The sequence below is a fragment of the Kwoniella europaea genome, chromosome 1 (assembly GCF_036810445.1).
Source record: "Kwoniella europaea PYCC6329 chromosome 1, complete sequence".
Lineage (NCBI taxonomy): Eukaryota > Fungi > Basidiomycota > Tremellomycetes > Tremellales > Cryptococcaceae > Kwoniella > Kwoniella europaea.
Genome location: NC_089487.1, coordinates 14,457,077 through 14,472,220, shown reverse-complemented (window position 1 = coordinate 14,472,220; position 15,144 = coordinate 14,457,077). Strand labels below are relative to the sequence as shown.

The 15,144-nt window shown below is 45.4% G+C and overlaps 5 protein-coding genes across 5 annotated transcripts; 3 read left to right on the top strand and 2 right to left on the bottom strand.

Moving 5' to 3' along the window:
• Positions 1-1,732: 1,732 nt before the first annotated feature.
• V865_005528 (uncharacterized protein) lies at positions 1,733-3,666 on the top strand (the record flags this gene model as incomplete). Its single annotated transcript, XM_066229300.1, has 4 exons — positions 1,733-1,761; positions 1,834-2,830; positions 2,897-2,991; positions 3,051-3,666. 4 exons carry the CDS (start codon positions 1,733-1,735, stop codon positions 3,664-3,666), a joined length of 1,737 nt encoding a protein of 578 aa, XP_066085397.1.
• A 621-nt stretch (positions 3,667-4,287) lies between these two features.
• V865_005527 (uncharacterized protein) lies at positions 4,288-5,438 on the top strand (the record flags this gene model as incomplete). The annotated part of the gene is made up of 4 exons (XM_066229299.1): positions 4,288-4,308; positions 4,373-4,615; positions 4,696-4,963; positions 5,041-5,438. 4 exons carry the CDS (start codon positions 4,288-4,290, stop codon positions 5,436-5,438), a joined length of 930 nt encoding a protein of 309 aa, XP_066085396.1.
• Positions 5,439-5,960: 522 nt separating this feature from the next.
• V865_005526 (uncharacterized protein) lies at positions 5,961-6,980 on the top strand (the record flags this gene model as incomplete). The annotated part of the gene is made up of 1 exon (XM_066229298.1): positions 5,961-6,980. The coding sequence occupies one exon, from the start codon at positions 5,961-5,963 to the stop codon at positions 6,978-6,980; it is 1,020 nt and encodes a 339-aa protein (XP_066085395.1).
• Positions 6,981-7,290: 310 nt separating this feature from the next.
• V865_005525 (uncharacterized protein) lies at positions 7,291-9,716 on the bottom strand (the record flags this gene model as incomplete). The annotated part of the gene is made up of 12 exons (XM_066229297.1): positions 7,291-7,327; positions 7,417-7,441; positions 7,507-7,629; positions 7,689-7,744; positions 7,803-7,827; positions 7,893-7,911; positions 7,974-8,907; positions 8,966-9,056; positions 9,121-9,142; positions 9,248-9,430; positions 9,503-9,612; positions 9,683-9,716. The coding sequence occupies 12 exons, from the start codon at positions 9,714-9,716 to the stop codon at positions 7,291-7,293; spliced, it is 1,659 nt and encodes a 552-aa protein (XP_066085394.1).
• Positions 9,717-10,177: 461 nt separating this feature from the next.
• V865_005524 (uncharacterized protein) lies at positions 10,178-12,081 on the bottom strand (the record flags this gene model as incomplete). Its single annotated transcript, XM_066229296.1, has 4 exons — positions 10,178-10,858; positions 10,917-11,049; positions 11,100-11,660; positions 11,717-12,081. The coding sequence occupies 4 exons, from the start codon at positions 12,079-12,081 to the stop codon at positions 10,178-10,180; spliced, it is 1,740 nt and encodes a 579-aa protein (XP_066085393.1).
• Positions 12,082-15,144: the final 3,063 nt, after the last annotated feature.

The window sequence follows — 15,144 nt, the reverse complement described above, 5'->3', positions numbered from 1 at the left end:
TGGTTGAGAGTGGTTGTCCAGTCCCAATTTGTATCTTATGCGAGTGTGAATACCCGCTTCGGTCACAAAGAGACGAAGGTACAAAGTGGTTCCAATCTGAGTGAGTCATCGTCGCTTGCGCCAATGATGGTTATTTCGATATCCGTTGGAATGTTCGCTAACGTCATGATCAGTACTTTCCGAAGAAACAGGATGAGAGGGAGTGATTTGACATATTCCCTCCCCTACACGCTTGCCCAGATTGCTGGTCAAGCAAATTGGAATCTGACGATTGGCGATCGAAGCGAGTAGCGAGGACAATATTGATTGACCGGGGTGGTCTGGCTGATGCTGCTGTTTACGTATGCGAGTAGGAATTGGCAATCTCTTATATGTTATTGGATATCCCGTCAAAAAAAGTGAAACAAGCATGCATGCAGCAAAGTAGAGTTTAGGTCCGGCCGAACGCATCACACAGCACCGAAATGAATATTTTTTGATCTGGATTACTGATTTATTACCCAAAGACGTAAGATCAGGAACAAGCAAAGGAATCAAAAGGGATCCAAGCGTGAAGCCAGAGGAAGGGAAACACGGGGCTCTGCTTTAAAAACCTTTGGGGCAAATGGGGTAAGAACGGGGTAAATCAAGCACAAAGGCAGGGGCCCATCTGCTAAATTGGGTGTTGATCGGTTCAACCATTTAACCATTTTAACAAATGATCCAGATGCAATGCCGGGGTGTTGTTCCATCCCCAAAGAATCAAGGAAGAAACCCAGAGGAATCATCGTCCTAATCACTGCGTCTCCTTTCTCCCCCCTCTCCCCTCTTGTTACCCGTACACTAATAACATCAGACAATTAGACAATCAACGTCAACGTCAACGTTCCTATTCCCCCCCTGTCTAGTGTGTTTCTCACATTATTAACACATCCTTGTCCCTGTTTCCCCGCGTCTGCTTTGAAGACCAGGAAAGAGAAGAAAAGCTGTATCATCGTAGTATATACACCGACGAGAACGAAAACTCTCATTTTTATCCATTCCAGTCAAATCGTCCTCATCATCACCGCATCGCGTACGTCTCTGATATAATCATCAACCATTACTCATCAGTTGAACTCTACTTGAAAGATATAATATCGTTCAACATCTTCAACATCTTGGTGGATAGGAATATAATCTTGTGCAGAATACATCCAGATTGAACGGACCTAGAGAGGGATCTGAACACGTAGGGATAACCAAGCGATTTTACTGCAAGGATTAGACTATTACTTCATCATCAGGTTTCAGCAATATCGTGAGTGGCCAAAATGACTTCCTAGACTCTTTTCTTGTCTGTTGTCCCTCTCTCTTCGTTGGTATTATCCTGACCGGTCATCCGAGCATGTATGTATGATGCTATGATCCATACTTTGATCCCTTCCTTTTCCCTCTTTCATCGGACTCCGGTTATTCATTCACCATCAACCTTCACCCATCAATCATCAAAGGAATCCCTTTTCCCATCTCATGTATTGATCTACATCACCAAATGCATATATCATATACTCGAAAAGAGATATATTCGCCTCTTTTGCTTGTCATCCCCCACCAAGAGAATAGAAATCAGAGCTAATCTCTTTGCCTTTCTTCTTGCTCTTCTCCTCTTCTCTCCCTGCTCCCCCAACTATCGGTCATATCCGGCCCGTGTTCCTGCTGGCTTCATCATCCATTTTACCTTGTTGCTCCACACCCACACAGCTCTACCAAGATGACTACGATTAAGACAGAGGGATTCAAGTGAGTGGTTTTTTTCTTGACAGGACCAGCATCTAGGGGTCTGTATTCATTTTACCGATTCATATATTCCAGGATCCCTGGAGTGGACAACAACAACAATAGACCGTCGATGCATCGACCTTTCTCAGATGGATCGATGACCGTCGAAACCAACCTTCTTACGTCTCTCATGTCGGGTAGTCCTCATCAAATACCTATGAACATGGTTTCCCCATTCTCATTCTCATCCTCTTTACCGGCTCAAACCCATACATTCGACTACAGTATGAACTCGCCCCTCTCAAGTAGTGCCGATCGATTCCACCCTGCAGCGATGTTCAGCGCTATGAAATTTGGTAATGATAATCCCGAACCACCCATCAATTTCGGAAATAATGAAGATCAAACAGCCAACGATGAACGATCCCGTTCACAATCGTCTTCTCGATCTTCTCATGTAGGTAAAGCACCATCATCTCGATCAAGATCCGCTCGTAAATCAATGAATGACGCTCGACCACCTCCCGGATCGATTCAACCTAGAGGTAGATCCGCTTTACCCGGTAGAGCTCAATCCTTTTCTGGTCCTGGTCCTGCTCAAGCGAGAGCAACAAGTCAAAATGGTTCTGGTAAACCTATGGGATTAGGTATCGGATTGGATACTCATGTTGAAGGTGAACAAACCGACTCAATCTCTCCACCAGATTTCGGTTTGAACGGATCATTTGGAATGTCAATCCCTCGAACTGAGATCGATACAGTCTCTTGGGGAAGTGGAAGTGTCCCTTCGATGATACAACCTGGAAGTCTAGGTAGTTTTGGTGAGACCTTCGACGACGCAATCATCGATAGTCCCATGACGCCTGCTAAACCTCTGCAAGCGCTGTCGGATGAATCATATAAGAAACAGAGAAGAAGAGAATGCCATAATCAAGTTGAAAAGAGAAGAAGAGAACATATCAATGCCAAGATTGAAGAGCTTTCTCAACTCTTGCCTGCGATGTATAATCTGCCCGATAACGATGAAGTGCTCTTAGACGACGAAGAGGAAGAAGGTAAACCGCAGATCGAATCTGGTAAGAAGAAGAAGGTGAGTATGTGCCTTTGTCTGCTGGAAATACAAGATGCTGATGAAAGGCTATCTGTGTATATGCAGAAGACCAAGAGAGCTGGTTCGATGAACACCAAGTCTCAAAAAGATGCGGTCCAATGCAAAGGACGAATCTTGAGCCATAGCGTGCAATATATCCGGTAAGTACATCTTACAGTCATACAGTGTGGCTTTACTGATCTTATGTTGATTACCTTAGCGATTTGAAACACGTGACAGATGTCCAAGCAGGTCGAATTGCGCATCTCGAAGCGATGTTGATGAGTTATGGTGTCAATCCTGCCATTCAACCACCTGCCATATCCGACGCCCAGTCATCCCTCTTCTGGATGGGAGATAGCAATGACAATTCTAATACGCTCAATAACCAACCAAACTTCGATCTCAGTGGAACTCATAATCTTGAAGTGATGCGACCTTCTCCTGAACCCGATCGGCCATTCTCATTCGATCACATCAACCTCGATGCTCGGACTTGGGGTAATACCATGACCAACGGTAATGGCCATGATACCGCTCATGATGTTTTGATGTCATTTGAACCATCTCCCAACACCGCTTCGACCTCTTCCGTTAACAATCTCAGACGATCAAGCGAGTCCGTCTCCTCCTCTACAAGCTTCGATCGAGAGAACACCGAAGCGTTGGGTATGCATTCGCCGCTTTCGATGAACATGTCCATCTCCGATATGAGGGGTCGACAAAGGGAGAGAACCGTGAGGAAAGATAGTCAGGCTGGACTGCAGATGAGCATGGGTGCCTTGCTGTCTGGTGCCGGTGGAAGAGAGGGAAATGATGGCGGGATGCGATGGTAAATTGGAGTATCCGACCGGTGATTGTTGAAACCGTGCCGGCTGTAAGAAATGCGAGAGGCGTTGTATCAAAGAGCTGGTATCTTCTATCTGATTTCATGTTTCTATAGTTTGGTCTGAAGAGAGATATTTATATATAGGTATTTGAGATAGTTGTACGATTACTCCTGGTATCCTGTTGCGTTTGGTTTTATCGTTTTATTCTGATTGGTTTTATCGCTGACGTATGGACAAACTTCTCGATTTCTCTTCCGTTCTGTTTCCTCTTTGCTCTTGGCTTTGTCCCGTAGATATCGTTTGATTTGCCAGATAGGTTCCATATACGACATAAGAATATAATATGTAACAACATGAACTAGCAAGGTATGCCACTGGGTGAACTGGGAAGGACGGAATCAAAACCACCACTCGGTATAAACACGTCCAGCGTGACGACACAAACATACAACATGGATAATGATGGATAATGACGATCATGAGCATTCATTCATACATACATCCCGTAATAAACACGACGGATATATCGAAACGCTCATCCAGTAACACATATATACACTGGCACCTATCAACCTCGACTCCGGGTATAGCTCGACCTCTACCTCGACCACCTCGTCATCCCTCATCATGTCGGCTTTACATTCAGCTGTGAGCCAATCATACTATTTCGCTCTCACATATGTCACCATACTGATCTGCCGTGTCATCTCAGATAACTTCCATAACTCAGAACATCCCATCATTCCTGCGTCAACCCGCAGAAGCGTTGATAGGTGAACAATGCTATGATATTCTGGTATACAACTTCGATATCACCCATGTCGATTGCTTGAAATACGCCTTATCAAAGGGATTGGGATTAGGTATAGTCGTCGGTGGTGGGATAGTTAAGATTCCTCAAATATTGAAGATTGTTGGATCTGGATCTGCAAGGGGTTTATCGCTTTCTGCTTATGTATGTGCTGTGCCTCTCCCTCTGTCATGTCTGACACCAGTTGATTGGTGTAATTGACTCTTGTTTTTGTCCTTATGCAGATCCTCGAAACAGCTTCATACGCGATCAACCTCGCTTACGCATCTCGAAACAGATTCCCATTTTCGACCTATGGAGAAAATTTCTTCCTGACGATACAAAATGTCATCATCACCTTGTTGATCTTGTTCTTCTCCACGCCAAGAGGAGCTATATTGACCTCTAAACAGTCATCTGGCGGTAATTTGAGTAAAGTCATCACTGGGTTGGTTCTCACTCTAGTTACTGGGGTGGTACTTTGGTCAGAAAATCTTTGTCCACCTGGAATGCGTAAGTCTCTACAACCCGTCCCAAACATCATGCGTTAGATAGTCATGTAACTTATGATATCCGTTTCCTTCCTTCAGTTGCTCTGCTTCAAGCTGCTACGCTGCCATTATCATTAATCTCCAAAGCACCTCAAATCCTCTCAAACCACAAACACAAATCGACCGGTAACCTATCGGCATTTGCAGTATTCAATGCCCTATTGGGATGTCTGGCAAGACTGTTCACTACCAAGCAGGAAGTAGATGATCCATTGATCTTTTGGGGATTCGCAGGTGCAGCTGTACTGAATGCTGTATTGGCATTACAGATGATAGCTTACTGGAAGAACCCCGGTGGAACGGAGAATGATCTGTTGAAGAGCAACATCAGAAGACATAGTGCTGAAGAAAGAGGTACTACCTCACATACCTCGCCTGAAAAGATATTCTCGAATGATACGGGTGTGGGTAAACGATGGGCTAGGAAGGTCGATTAGTCGTCGTTGTAGACGGAAAGGAGAATGATGTGTATATATCTATATGACTATATATGTGTGAAAGGTAGTGATATTGATAGGAAGAGCAAAGATGTAGGACCGTGCGTTTGTTTGGCATGATATCAGAATTGAATGGTTTTGATAGGATTTTCCCTTCCTTCTTCTACTTTCCTAACTATCCGGGGTTGTTGTAGCTGAGTATCCATCTTACCCTGTCTTCGTCGATGAAAAGTGAGACTCCTTCTAATCCCCTTGCTCTTACTTACCTCGCTACTTATCGTCTGTCCCCTCGAAACCATACTAACCCTTACTCACCTCGTCGATCGTAACATCCTTTCGCTCGTTCAGTCTGCGGTAAACATATCCCCAACATCTCGTGAGTCTGGGCTCTACGTCATTCAATGGCAAATCAGTCCAGCTCCATGTCCTCTTAGCGACGATGACTTGATCGAATGCTCATAACTGATCTTCTGACAAATCAGCGTTTCCTATCTCCCCCACGCAATCTAGCTTCCCTTAGACATGTACCGGCACCGCAATAACCCTCGTTCACCTCAAGCAGGTCCAGGTCCGAGCAATACAACCACAGCACAAAGATCCAACATCGACGAAGCGCTTGACGACTGGTTCGCAGGTAAAGATCCATATTCTCTTCAATTCGACAGACTCTGCATCGAGCAATCTTTTCCAGCACCGTATGAAGATTGGGAGCCCGGTTGGCGACAACCTAAATTCAAACCGGGGGTAGGTTACGAAAAGGCCCTCGCAAAGGAACGGATGCTCCAACCCCAGAATGGAGGGAGGAGCAAGAAAGCCCAATTGGGCTCCATAGAGGAAAGTTGGGGTAGCGGTGGACCGAAGAGAGTCTGGTTAGGAGAGGAAGATGAGAGAAAGGGAATGTTCGAACTGGACGAAGATCCTCCTTCTAGGAATGCTTCTTCATTCCGAGAAGAAGAAGAAGGACTCGAGGAAGAAGATGCTGAGGAAAAGATCAGAATGAAAAAAGAGGAATTCCTAGCTAACGCAAGGAGAGGAACGACGTACGAAAAGATGAAAGCTCCTAGGGATTTTTTCGAAGGTGGAAAACAATCGGTGGAAGCTAGAAGAGAGATAGAACACCTTACTCAAATTGCCAGAGGTGGTTCAGAGGATCCTTTTAGCGGAAGAACTGTTCATAGCAGAGATCAAGAAGTTGTCTATCCATCAGTAAGGAACTATAGTGCACCTCCTCGTAATGGGGAAACTAGAAGAATGAGCTTCCACGCTTTCGAATATGATCACTCGAGAAGTCAGAACCCTCTTACTCAGTATAACAACGAACATCGAGCGGACGATGACATGCCCAACAATCAAGAATATACAATCGATCATCATGGACGAATACAAGGCGGAGATCCTTTTTCATCTTCAGGTCGACCTTTTCACCCTGGTCGACAAGCCATCGTTCCGAATCAAGCTGCTGACAAAGGAAGGTATCATCAGTCGGATGATTACCAAATCTGGTTACAGAGAGCCCAAGCTGGCAGCGGACGAAGAAGGTAAACGTATAGTCGATAGAGATTGATCCTTACATCGATTGATCTGACCCACAACATATCATTTTCTGCTACTGTAGCGATAGAGATACACCTAATATACAAGTGTACCTTTTCTGGTTGAGCATGTTCAACATCATCTTGAGGACGTATCAATTTGAAGAGAATGTTCATTTCTACTGTTTACAGCGTTCATACTTGTACACGAATAATCTATATGTCTATATTCATAACCTAGTGTACATCATGATGATCATTACCTTTATTTGAGATTATATCCCTTATTCCGAAATGACATTATATGTATATATTTCAAACTACTTCACTACAAAGAGAGCTATCGCGGCAAGGGCACTAATTGGTGTACATATGATGTCAGCGAGTTATTCAATTGTACTGTACGCAAAAATTACGACCTAACGGACGTAAAGCAGAAAACTTACGTCGACAAGATAGGCATCATTATATCTGTAATGCCGCAACGGCCATCAGCATGCAGGCGAGATGACGGGCAAAGGTAGATAGAGACTCACATTGTAAAAGCAAGAAGGTAGATAAAGTATCGGCAGTTCCATTAGGGTTATACAATTGAGTGATGACCAGTTGGTTCACAGAGGAAGGTGTACCACTTAAAAGGATAGCTACGAATGTACGCACTGGACAGAATGGATACATCAGCATGATCGTTGTATTGGCCATTGAACTTATGACTCACTCTTATCCTCCTTCGGGTAAAGATCAGTATGATCCCGCAAACCTTCGATGAAGAATCTGGAAGAAGACATGTCAGTCAACAACTTCTCGATCTGACCTGAAACGATACACTTACACTCCGATCAGAGGCAATATAACCACTATATCAGCAAAGGTTATCAGCTTCACCATACCGTGTTACTATGAATGAAGCCAGGACGCTTACTCTTGAAAATCGTCATAGCCTATCGTGAAGCTCGATCAGCGGGAGAAATTGTAGCATGTAACCTAAATAAATTGGACTCACCAGTATAGCAGCAAAAGGTATATCACTCCATTTCTTGGGCAACTTCAATCTACCGAAACTCGCACCCAGCAAGACCAATCCACCAGGAATGGAAATCCCACCCAAGAAAGTTGCCGTATCCATTATGAACGACAAGGGTGGTTCGTCATTCGGAGCATTAGGTATCCTACTTACCGACCAACCATCAACGGGTACCAGCAATGCCTTTATGGGTCGGACGGTCGAGCAGATGATCCCTAGGACAATAGCGGCCATGAAAGGCGTTAAAAATGGTTCGAGGTATTTCCACATCCTCTGCTTCAGAGGCTTCTTAGGTGCATGAATGGAAGGTGCGGGAGTAGCCAAATGATGATAATTATAACTTTCGCCACCGTGATGAGAGCAAACTGGATTGAGTTGATTGGGATTAGGCGATATTGGATCCTGACATGGTTCGGCAATACCACTAGCTTCTAATGGAGCGGTAGGTGGGATCGGACGGGTTGATTCCATGAGAGAATGGAATGATGATGCTCGGGATTTCTTCCTTGACATATCTGCTCCTCCGGCGAATCTTGCTCGATAAACTAAATCTGGAGCTACCGTATCTCCAGATTCCTCTTGATCGTCAAATACATCATTTGACGATGTCCTCTTACTGGATTTTGATGCTCCGTGCGATGGTCGAGCTATTTCATCGGAAGCTGATGCTGGGGCGTTCTCGGGAGAGCTCAAGGTCATCTCACTATCATGTCGCTTTTCACCCTGTTCCTCATCGTCTTCCTTTATCTTTGATGGGCGGAAGATCGACTTGACGCTACTCAGTCTCTGAACCCAGCGTTCTTTGATAGGTAAAGGGGGTGGTCCCAGCAAGTTGTCTTCACGGAAATCCCAAGCACACATCTTGTGCATACCGAGAGGGAACAATGTAACCGTCATCACCAAGACGAAAACGCTAAAAAGGTACAAGACTATTCAGCTACAATCACCCCTTTCCGGAGCTTGGTACTTACGCAATATAGGCAACACCTAGTTCCACATCAGTATCAGGATCGAATGGCGAGCTTTTGGCTAAGGTCTGAACAACAGCGGTTGGCAAATTACCTGAAGATGGGTTTGTCAGTATAGGCCATTTCGCTTGCATGATTGAAATGAGGACATGACTCACCCCAATTTGATAGCATTCCCAACTAGGATCAATGTAGAAGTTAGCCAGCAAGAAAGATAGGGCTAGATATGATTGAGATCCAGTCGATCGATAGGATTAAGGCTTGAGATATTCAACAACAACTCACCACCAATATACCATGATGGAAATCTTTAGGTACATAAAACAATTCTCTAGTGATCACCGCAAATAGCAGACCTATCAATTGATATACTACAGCGACCATGAACAGAGGTCCGAAAGCCTTGATATTCTCAGGAGTAAAGGCGGAGACCATCGAACCGAATATCAGGAGCGGTAATGAGATGTTCTACGGTGTGATCAACAACATCAGTATGTGAGAAAGTGGTGACTTTACGAAAGATTCGAAGGATGTACTTACCAAACTCAATATACTGACACCCTTGGCATTGACCGGTTGAAAATTACATTTCTTAGTGAGTACTATACCCAGACCTATACAGATCATCATCTTGATCGTGGGCGCAAAGGCTGGAAAAGATCAAATAGCGAGATTCAGTGACTAGCATCCAGGTTGTATATGGTGATGTGGAGTACTCACCCTTATAGATGATAGCTCCGGTCTCGGTCGTCATATCGAGTCGACTTGACTACCTGAAATTGAAAGGCTATTGCTCTATATACACGGACGATAAAGTGAAAGATAAGGGTGGAGAATCGAATCGGAAGACCGAGAGTAGCATTCAGCTCGACTGCTTGAGTAATGGTCTGATTGTGCTGTAGTCAAATTGACGAGGATGACTGAGTGAACGAACAGGACGATGAGAGGTAGTCACGAGTTGCTATGTACAGGAATGAAAGAGCGTCAAAGTAACTCTCATCTCTCATGCATCGTACATCTCACACCCTAGGTCACAGTGGTCATCTGCTATCTCGAAAAGTTCACTCTGAAAGCTTGTTTTCGTGTTGTTTGGGACCCTGAAATCGAGTTGAATTCGGGAAATCCCACAATTCCGAATTTCCATTTCATTATCATAAAAACGGGTTCATAACCTTGTATGTTACGTTTACATACAAATGACTGGTCAACACCAGTTCAATCACTATCAATGGTCCACTCCTCATCCTCTTCATCTTCCTTATCCAAGAAATCCAAGCATCCCGGCGAACATCCCAGCCACCTTGTAGGTAGATCCTTCGTATCGCATATCTGTACCCATTCTACCCTCTCTTCAGCTGCATGCAAGAACAGGTGTCTACTTGGTCGATCATTTGTACCTGCATCTATCTCGAGATGACGAGGTGATGGGCAAGGATAGTAATATGGGTTCGTCGAGGCGTCATCTGGTGGTAAGGTTTTGTGCGTTCGGGGGAAAGGATCGATATGGGAATCCAGAGATCTACCACCACCAGCGGATCTCTTTCGATTCTTATAAGCCGTGCTTGCACTCCGCAGGGCTTGGAGCACACGACCAAGATCGGAGACCACGTGACTAGGGATGATCTCATGCATTGCTTCTGGATCGAGCAAGGGGTGAGGGACACCTTTCTGGGGATAATCCCATTCGAACATGTCGAGTAAAGGTGGAAGATCATTAGGGGGTCGAGGGGATATAAGCTTGTTCATGCAGATGGTCGTTAATCGCGCGACAGGGTGGTCGTAATTTCGTTGTAGGTCAGAAAAGCATTCGTCAGTTGAAGGTCGTTTAGGAAAATTGTTCGAAGAAGCGGTAAAAGTATCAAGGTTGAGGTTGAGGATGGTCGATGGTAGCTCGGTCTGAGGTGAATTGCATCCATTATGTCAAACTCCCTTGTTCCCTCTACGAGTCACTTACAAGGTGATTCAAGCTTATGTTCAGTTCCTTGAGATGCCTCAATTCCCCAATCGCAGCAGGCAGAGTCGTCAACTTGTTTCCCCTAAGACTCAACACCGTTAGGTTGGATATCTCGAACAATGCAGAAGGCAAGCTGAGCTCGCCGTCAGCATACTTCACGAACAGAGATTACTTGAGACTCACCTGGTCAAGCTATTCTGTCCAGCATAAATAGCTATATCCATTGCCTTTCCCTGCGTCAAGTGTACCGCACCAGTCTTACTTCTCCCGAACGACCTTTTCCGGTTCTCACCGGGCGAAGGTGAGCCCAAAGCTGGGCCAGAAGGGGGTGGCGTAGGTAAGCTGGGGCTAGCCAAAAGCGCCCGTCTACTCAGCTGTCGATCGGGTGTAGAGATCCTATCTTGTTCCTGTTCTTGACTTGCTTCCGTAGTCGTAGGCGATGCAGGCGACTGTACGATGACACCCAAACCACTGGGTGTTCGACTATAGCTGGTTGGATGATGAAGGTTATTGAAGAATGATGAGGAAGCTGGAGCGGAAGTCGACCTTGTGAAAGATCTTGCATTGGCCGAGAGATGATTCGTCCCAGGAGAAAATGATAAATCGGCAGGGTAACGAGGGTTTGCTAAGGGCGAACGCGGTGGACCGTGCGACAAACGAGGTTTCGGGGAGGAAGTGCTGGGTAGAGTGACAAGATCTCGAAGTTCTGCTATCTTCGTCGACAAGGACGTAAGACCAAGACCACTGGAGGGGGGACATCATCAGGCAGAATTCATCACGGATGTTAAATCTACACTCACGTTATGGTTAAATCCCCCTTGGCAGCATCCACACATTTCGCTACCATGTCTGTCATCCATTCATCACTTCCGACATCTCGTGTCCTGCTGACCGCCAAATCACCAAAGCCCGCTAGATCAAATCCATTGGAAAGCTGTCCTGCCGTGGTGATAGAAGCTGAGCTTGCCTGTCTGGAATGAGAATAGATGGGTGTTGGGAAGCTTGATGGTACGCCTTCTTTGTGAAGCCTCGGTCTGGGAAGCTTCTGGAGAGTATTCGAGCTAGAGGGATCATCGAGGGTGGCTGCGAATGGAAGAGGGCGTGAAGGGAGAGAATCAGGTGGGATGAAAGGTTTGGATGAAGCCGAAAATGGGTCGAGGACCATGGCGCGAAGGGTAGTGAGAGGGAGCGCTGGCTCCACAGGAGAAGAGGATCGGTCGTACGGACAGCTGTCTCGGAAGGGAATTGATCAGTCACGCTGTATTGGACCAAGTGGACATTGAAGTTTGCAGGTTACGAGATTTGAAACATTACCAATCACTGAATACATGTGAAGCAAGTCGCGTGTCTCATATGTGAACCATCGACATCTCTCCCCATCTCCCTGATTCTCGTTATCATATCACGTGACACACACTCTATGACCCATCTCATCAATGCACTCCACTCGCATATGCGCACGGCAGTCTTCGGATGCTTCCTCGTCGGCTCATCCCCTTGAGGTTTCTGAGGAGGTCTCGTATGAATCGTTTGGAAGCAGGAAAAGGCCTCTGCTACGTCAAGCTAAAAATGCTATTCATTATTAATGTACAGTACGTGTGAATGGATGAATGGGATGAATTGACCTGATAACGGACAATGCCGGCAGTCGGCAATACCCATCCACGAAAAAGATCAAAAGGCCGAAATCTCGCTTTTTGAGATCACCAGAAGGTATATGCACCCTATACATACAGATATGTATACAGCGTACTGAAGACCAACCTTACTGTCCGAAAAGCATCTGGCGGAATTCGTGCTTCTTCTGATGCGTGTAGCAACATTCCCATGTGGATTCGCTCGTATACGGTGGGCCAAAGAACGAAGACCATGGCTACAATTCCAGAATTATAGGATAAGGAGGATCGGTGTACCGTATATATATATATATATATATATACATGTACATAAGGAGATGCGGTGTATATATATGATCTGGATCTAACAAGGATTAGGACATGATGACGTGGTGATGATCGCGGTCATAATTCCGACACGTAGCATGGGACCAGGATTAGGATCAGGATTAGGTGTGGACCACCTCCACCTGGGTTACCCTGAATCAACGCACGGGGCGTATCAGTATCACTCACTCATACCACTCATACTACGAGTACTCGTACCTTTCAACCACCACCACTTCCACTGCACCTCAGCTCTCTCAATACCATATACCTCTTACCCCATCATCTACTGTTAGCATACTTCATAGTCCATAGTCTACATCCTCTTGTCGCACACATCATCGTGCCATCTGCTTACTTCCTATCATCTCCTTGATAAGATAACATACAATATCCTCGAACAGACCTATCGGTCAGTCCAGAAGACTCCCAAGAAAAGAAAACTCACAAATCGGTTAGTATATATCTACCTACTCTTCTCACTTCTCAAATAAATACATCTTCACCCTGCGCTTGTATCTCATTCCCATCATCACCCTCATATCATACATTGCATAGGTGCGCACATTCCGAAGTGATGTCTACGGGTTGTGCGGGACGTTGTTCCTCACATCACAAGATCAGACATCTCCAATGTCGACCGTCTCCGCATCGCTTCGTTTGGTGCATAAAAAGTTGACTATATCTTTCTTGCATGCAGACACCGGCCTACGCTTCGATCTCGCTCTCAAGTGCATCAAGTACATGGGACTACTTTCGGTGAGTGAGCGGCGACATTGCCTACTTTTCCTTTCCCATCCCAACCCAGCGTGTACACCTAGGTTCCTTTGACTGGTTTGTGCGTGATGGTTTGCTTCATTCTTTTGTGAACAATCTCTTTTTCGTTGCATCACATCCATTGCACCCTCCTGCATGCTGTCTCTCATCCCAGCCACTTGCACGACGTCGCAACGTTGTCTTGTGGTCTGCGATCAATCGGGGATGCGGTTCAGTGAGGTGTGGTGGGTGATTCATAACCTCCACCCGCTTCGGATGATCTTCAGTGTGATTTGGGTTTTTTTTCCTTTTTTTCTCTTCTGCGTTTTTTCTGTTTGACCCTAAAATTCGATTAGGTGGTTGATACCTTTCTTTTCGGCGTCACCCGCACAACCTCACACATATACATCTACATACTTGCATCTCAAGGTTGTTCATCTGCTGTTCTATTGCATCTCTTCCTTTGAGGTTGTCATCATATCTCATTTCATTGATGCTTGTTGGGTCGGGCATCTCTCTACTACGCAGTCTTTTTTGTCTTCTTGCTCTTTCTTGTTCAATTGCATCCCTTGTTTCTCATCTCATCCGGTTACGCTGGAATACCCTGAGGAGGATGACTGTTGCTCCGAGTTTTGGGTTTTGTCCCTGAACTATCCATATCACTTTACCGTTCTTCTTCGTTTTCGCTCACCTCCGCTTTAATCCTGTACGACGACCTTGTTTTTGGCGCAATGCTTCGCTCTTTCCCATCCGTTTAATCACTCTTAAAGCTCTTCTTTGATTGCTAGTTCCTAACATCTCTATTGCTGTACCAAGACCTGGAGCCTGTCAAAGCTCTGTCGTCTGACATTCAGTATAGTCAGTATCCTTGCGTTCTCCTGCATTTCTTCTTTTCATACTTTGGAGGTGCGACCGAAAACCTGTTCTGGTGTATCGGTTCCAGCTGCTCTTGCATGCGGTCACGACGTTTTTCTTCATTTCCATCACGCACTGCTTTATGACATTCCTGGTTTCTGTGCTTTCCAACACCGCGACTTGCAGAACTCTGATTGACCTTTGTTACCACTGATATCTGTGTCTGTTTGGTGCTGGGGTCCGAACCCTCGAGTGGGGCACCGGGTGTTTCCCTTTTTCATTTTATCCTTGCTTTCTCTTTTCTCTTAGTTTTGGTCTTGTGTGCATGGTCGATGATTGATGGTTTGATCGTTGATCACCCACAAACATACCCACACATTCCTTGTACCATCCTGTTACTGTTTCAAACTCTACAAGGACACATCCGCGTGTATGTTGTCATCACCATCATCATCATCAGCAGCACCATCGCCATTGCAATTTCTTGCCCGAATACACGCTCCCTGCTTGACGCCTTCCTTTCAGCTTTCCGATTTAGGTATCTCCCATAACATTCAGATACATAACCTTACATCCTTTATACTGTCGCCTCTTGTATTGGGTCCATGTCGGCGACTGTTCACACCTTATATCGTCATTCAAAACAGTCAACGCCGTAGCTTATCGATACCTTG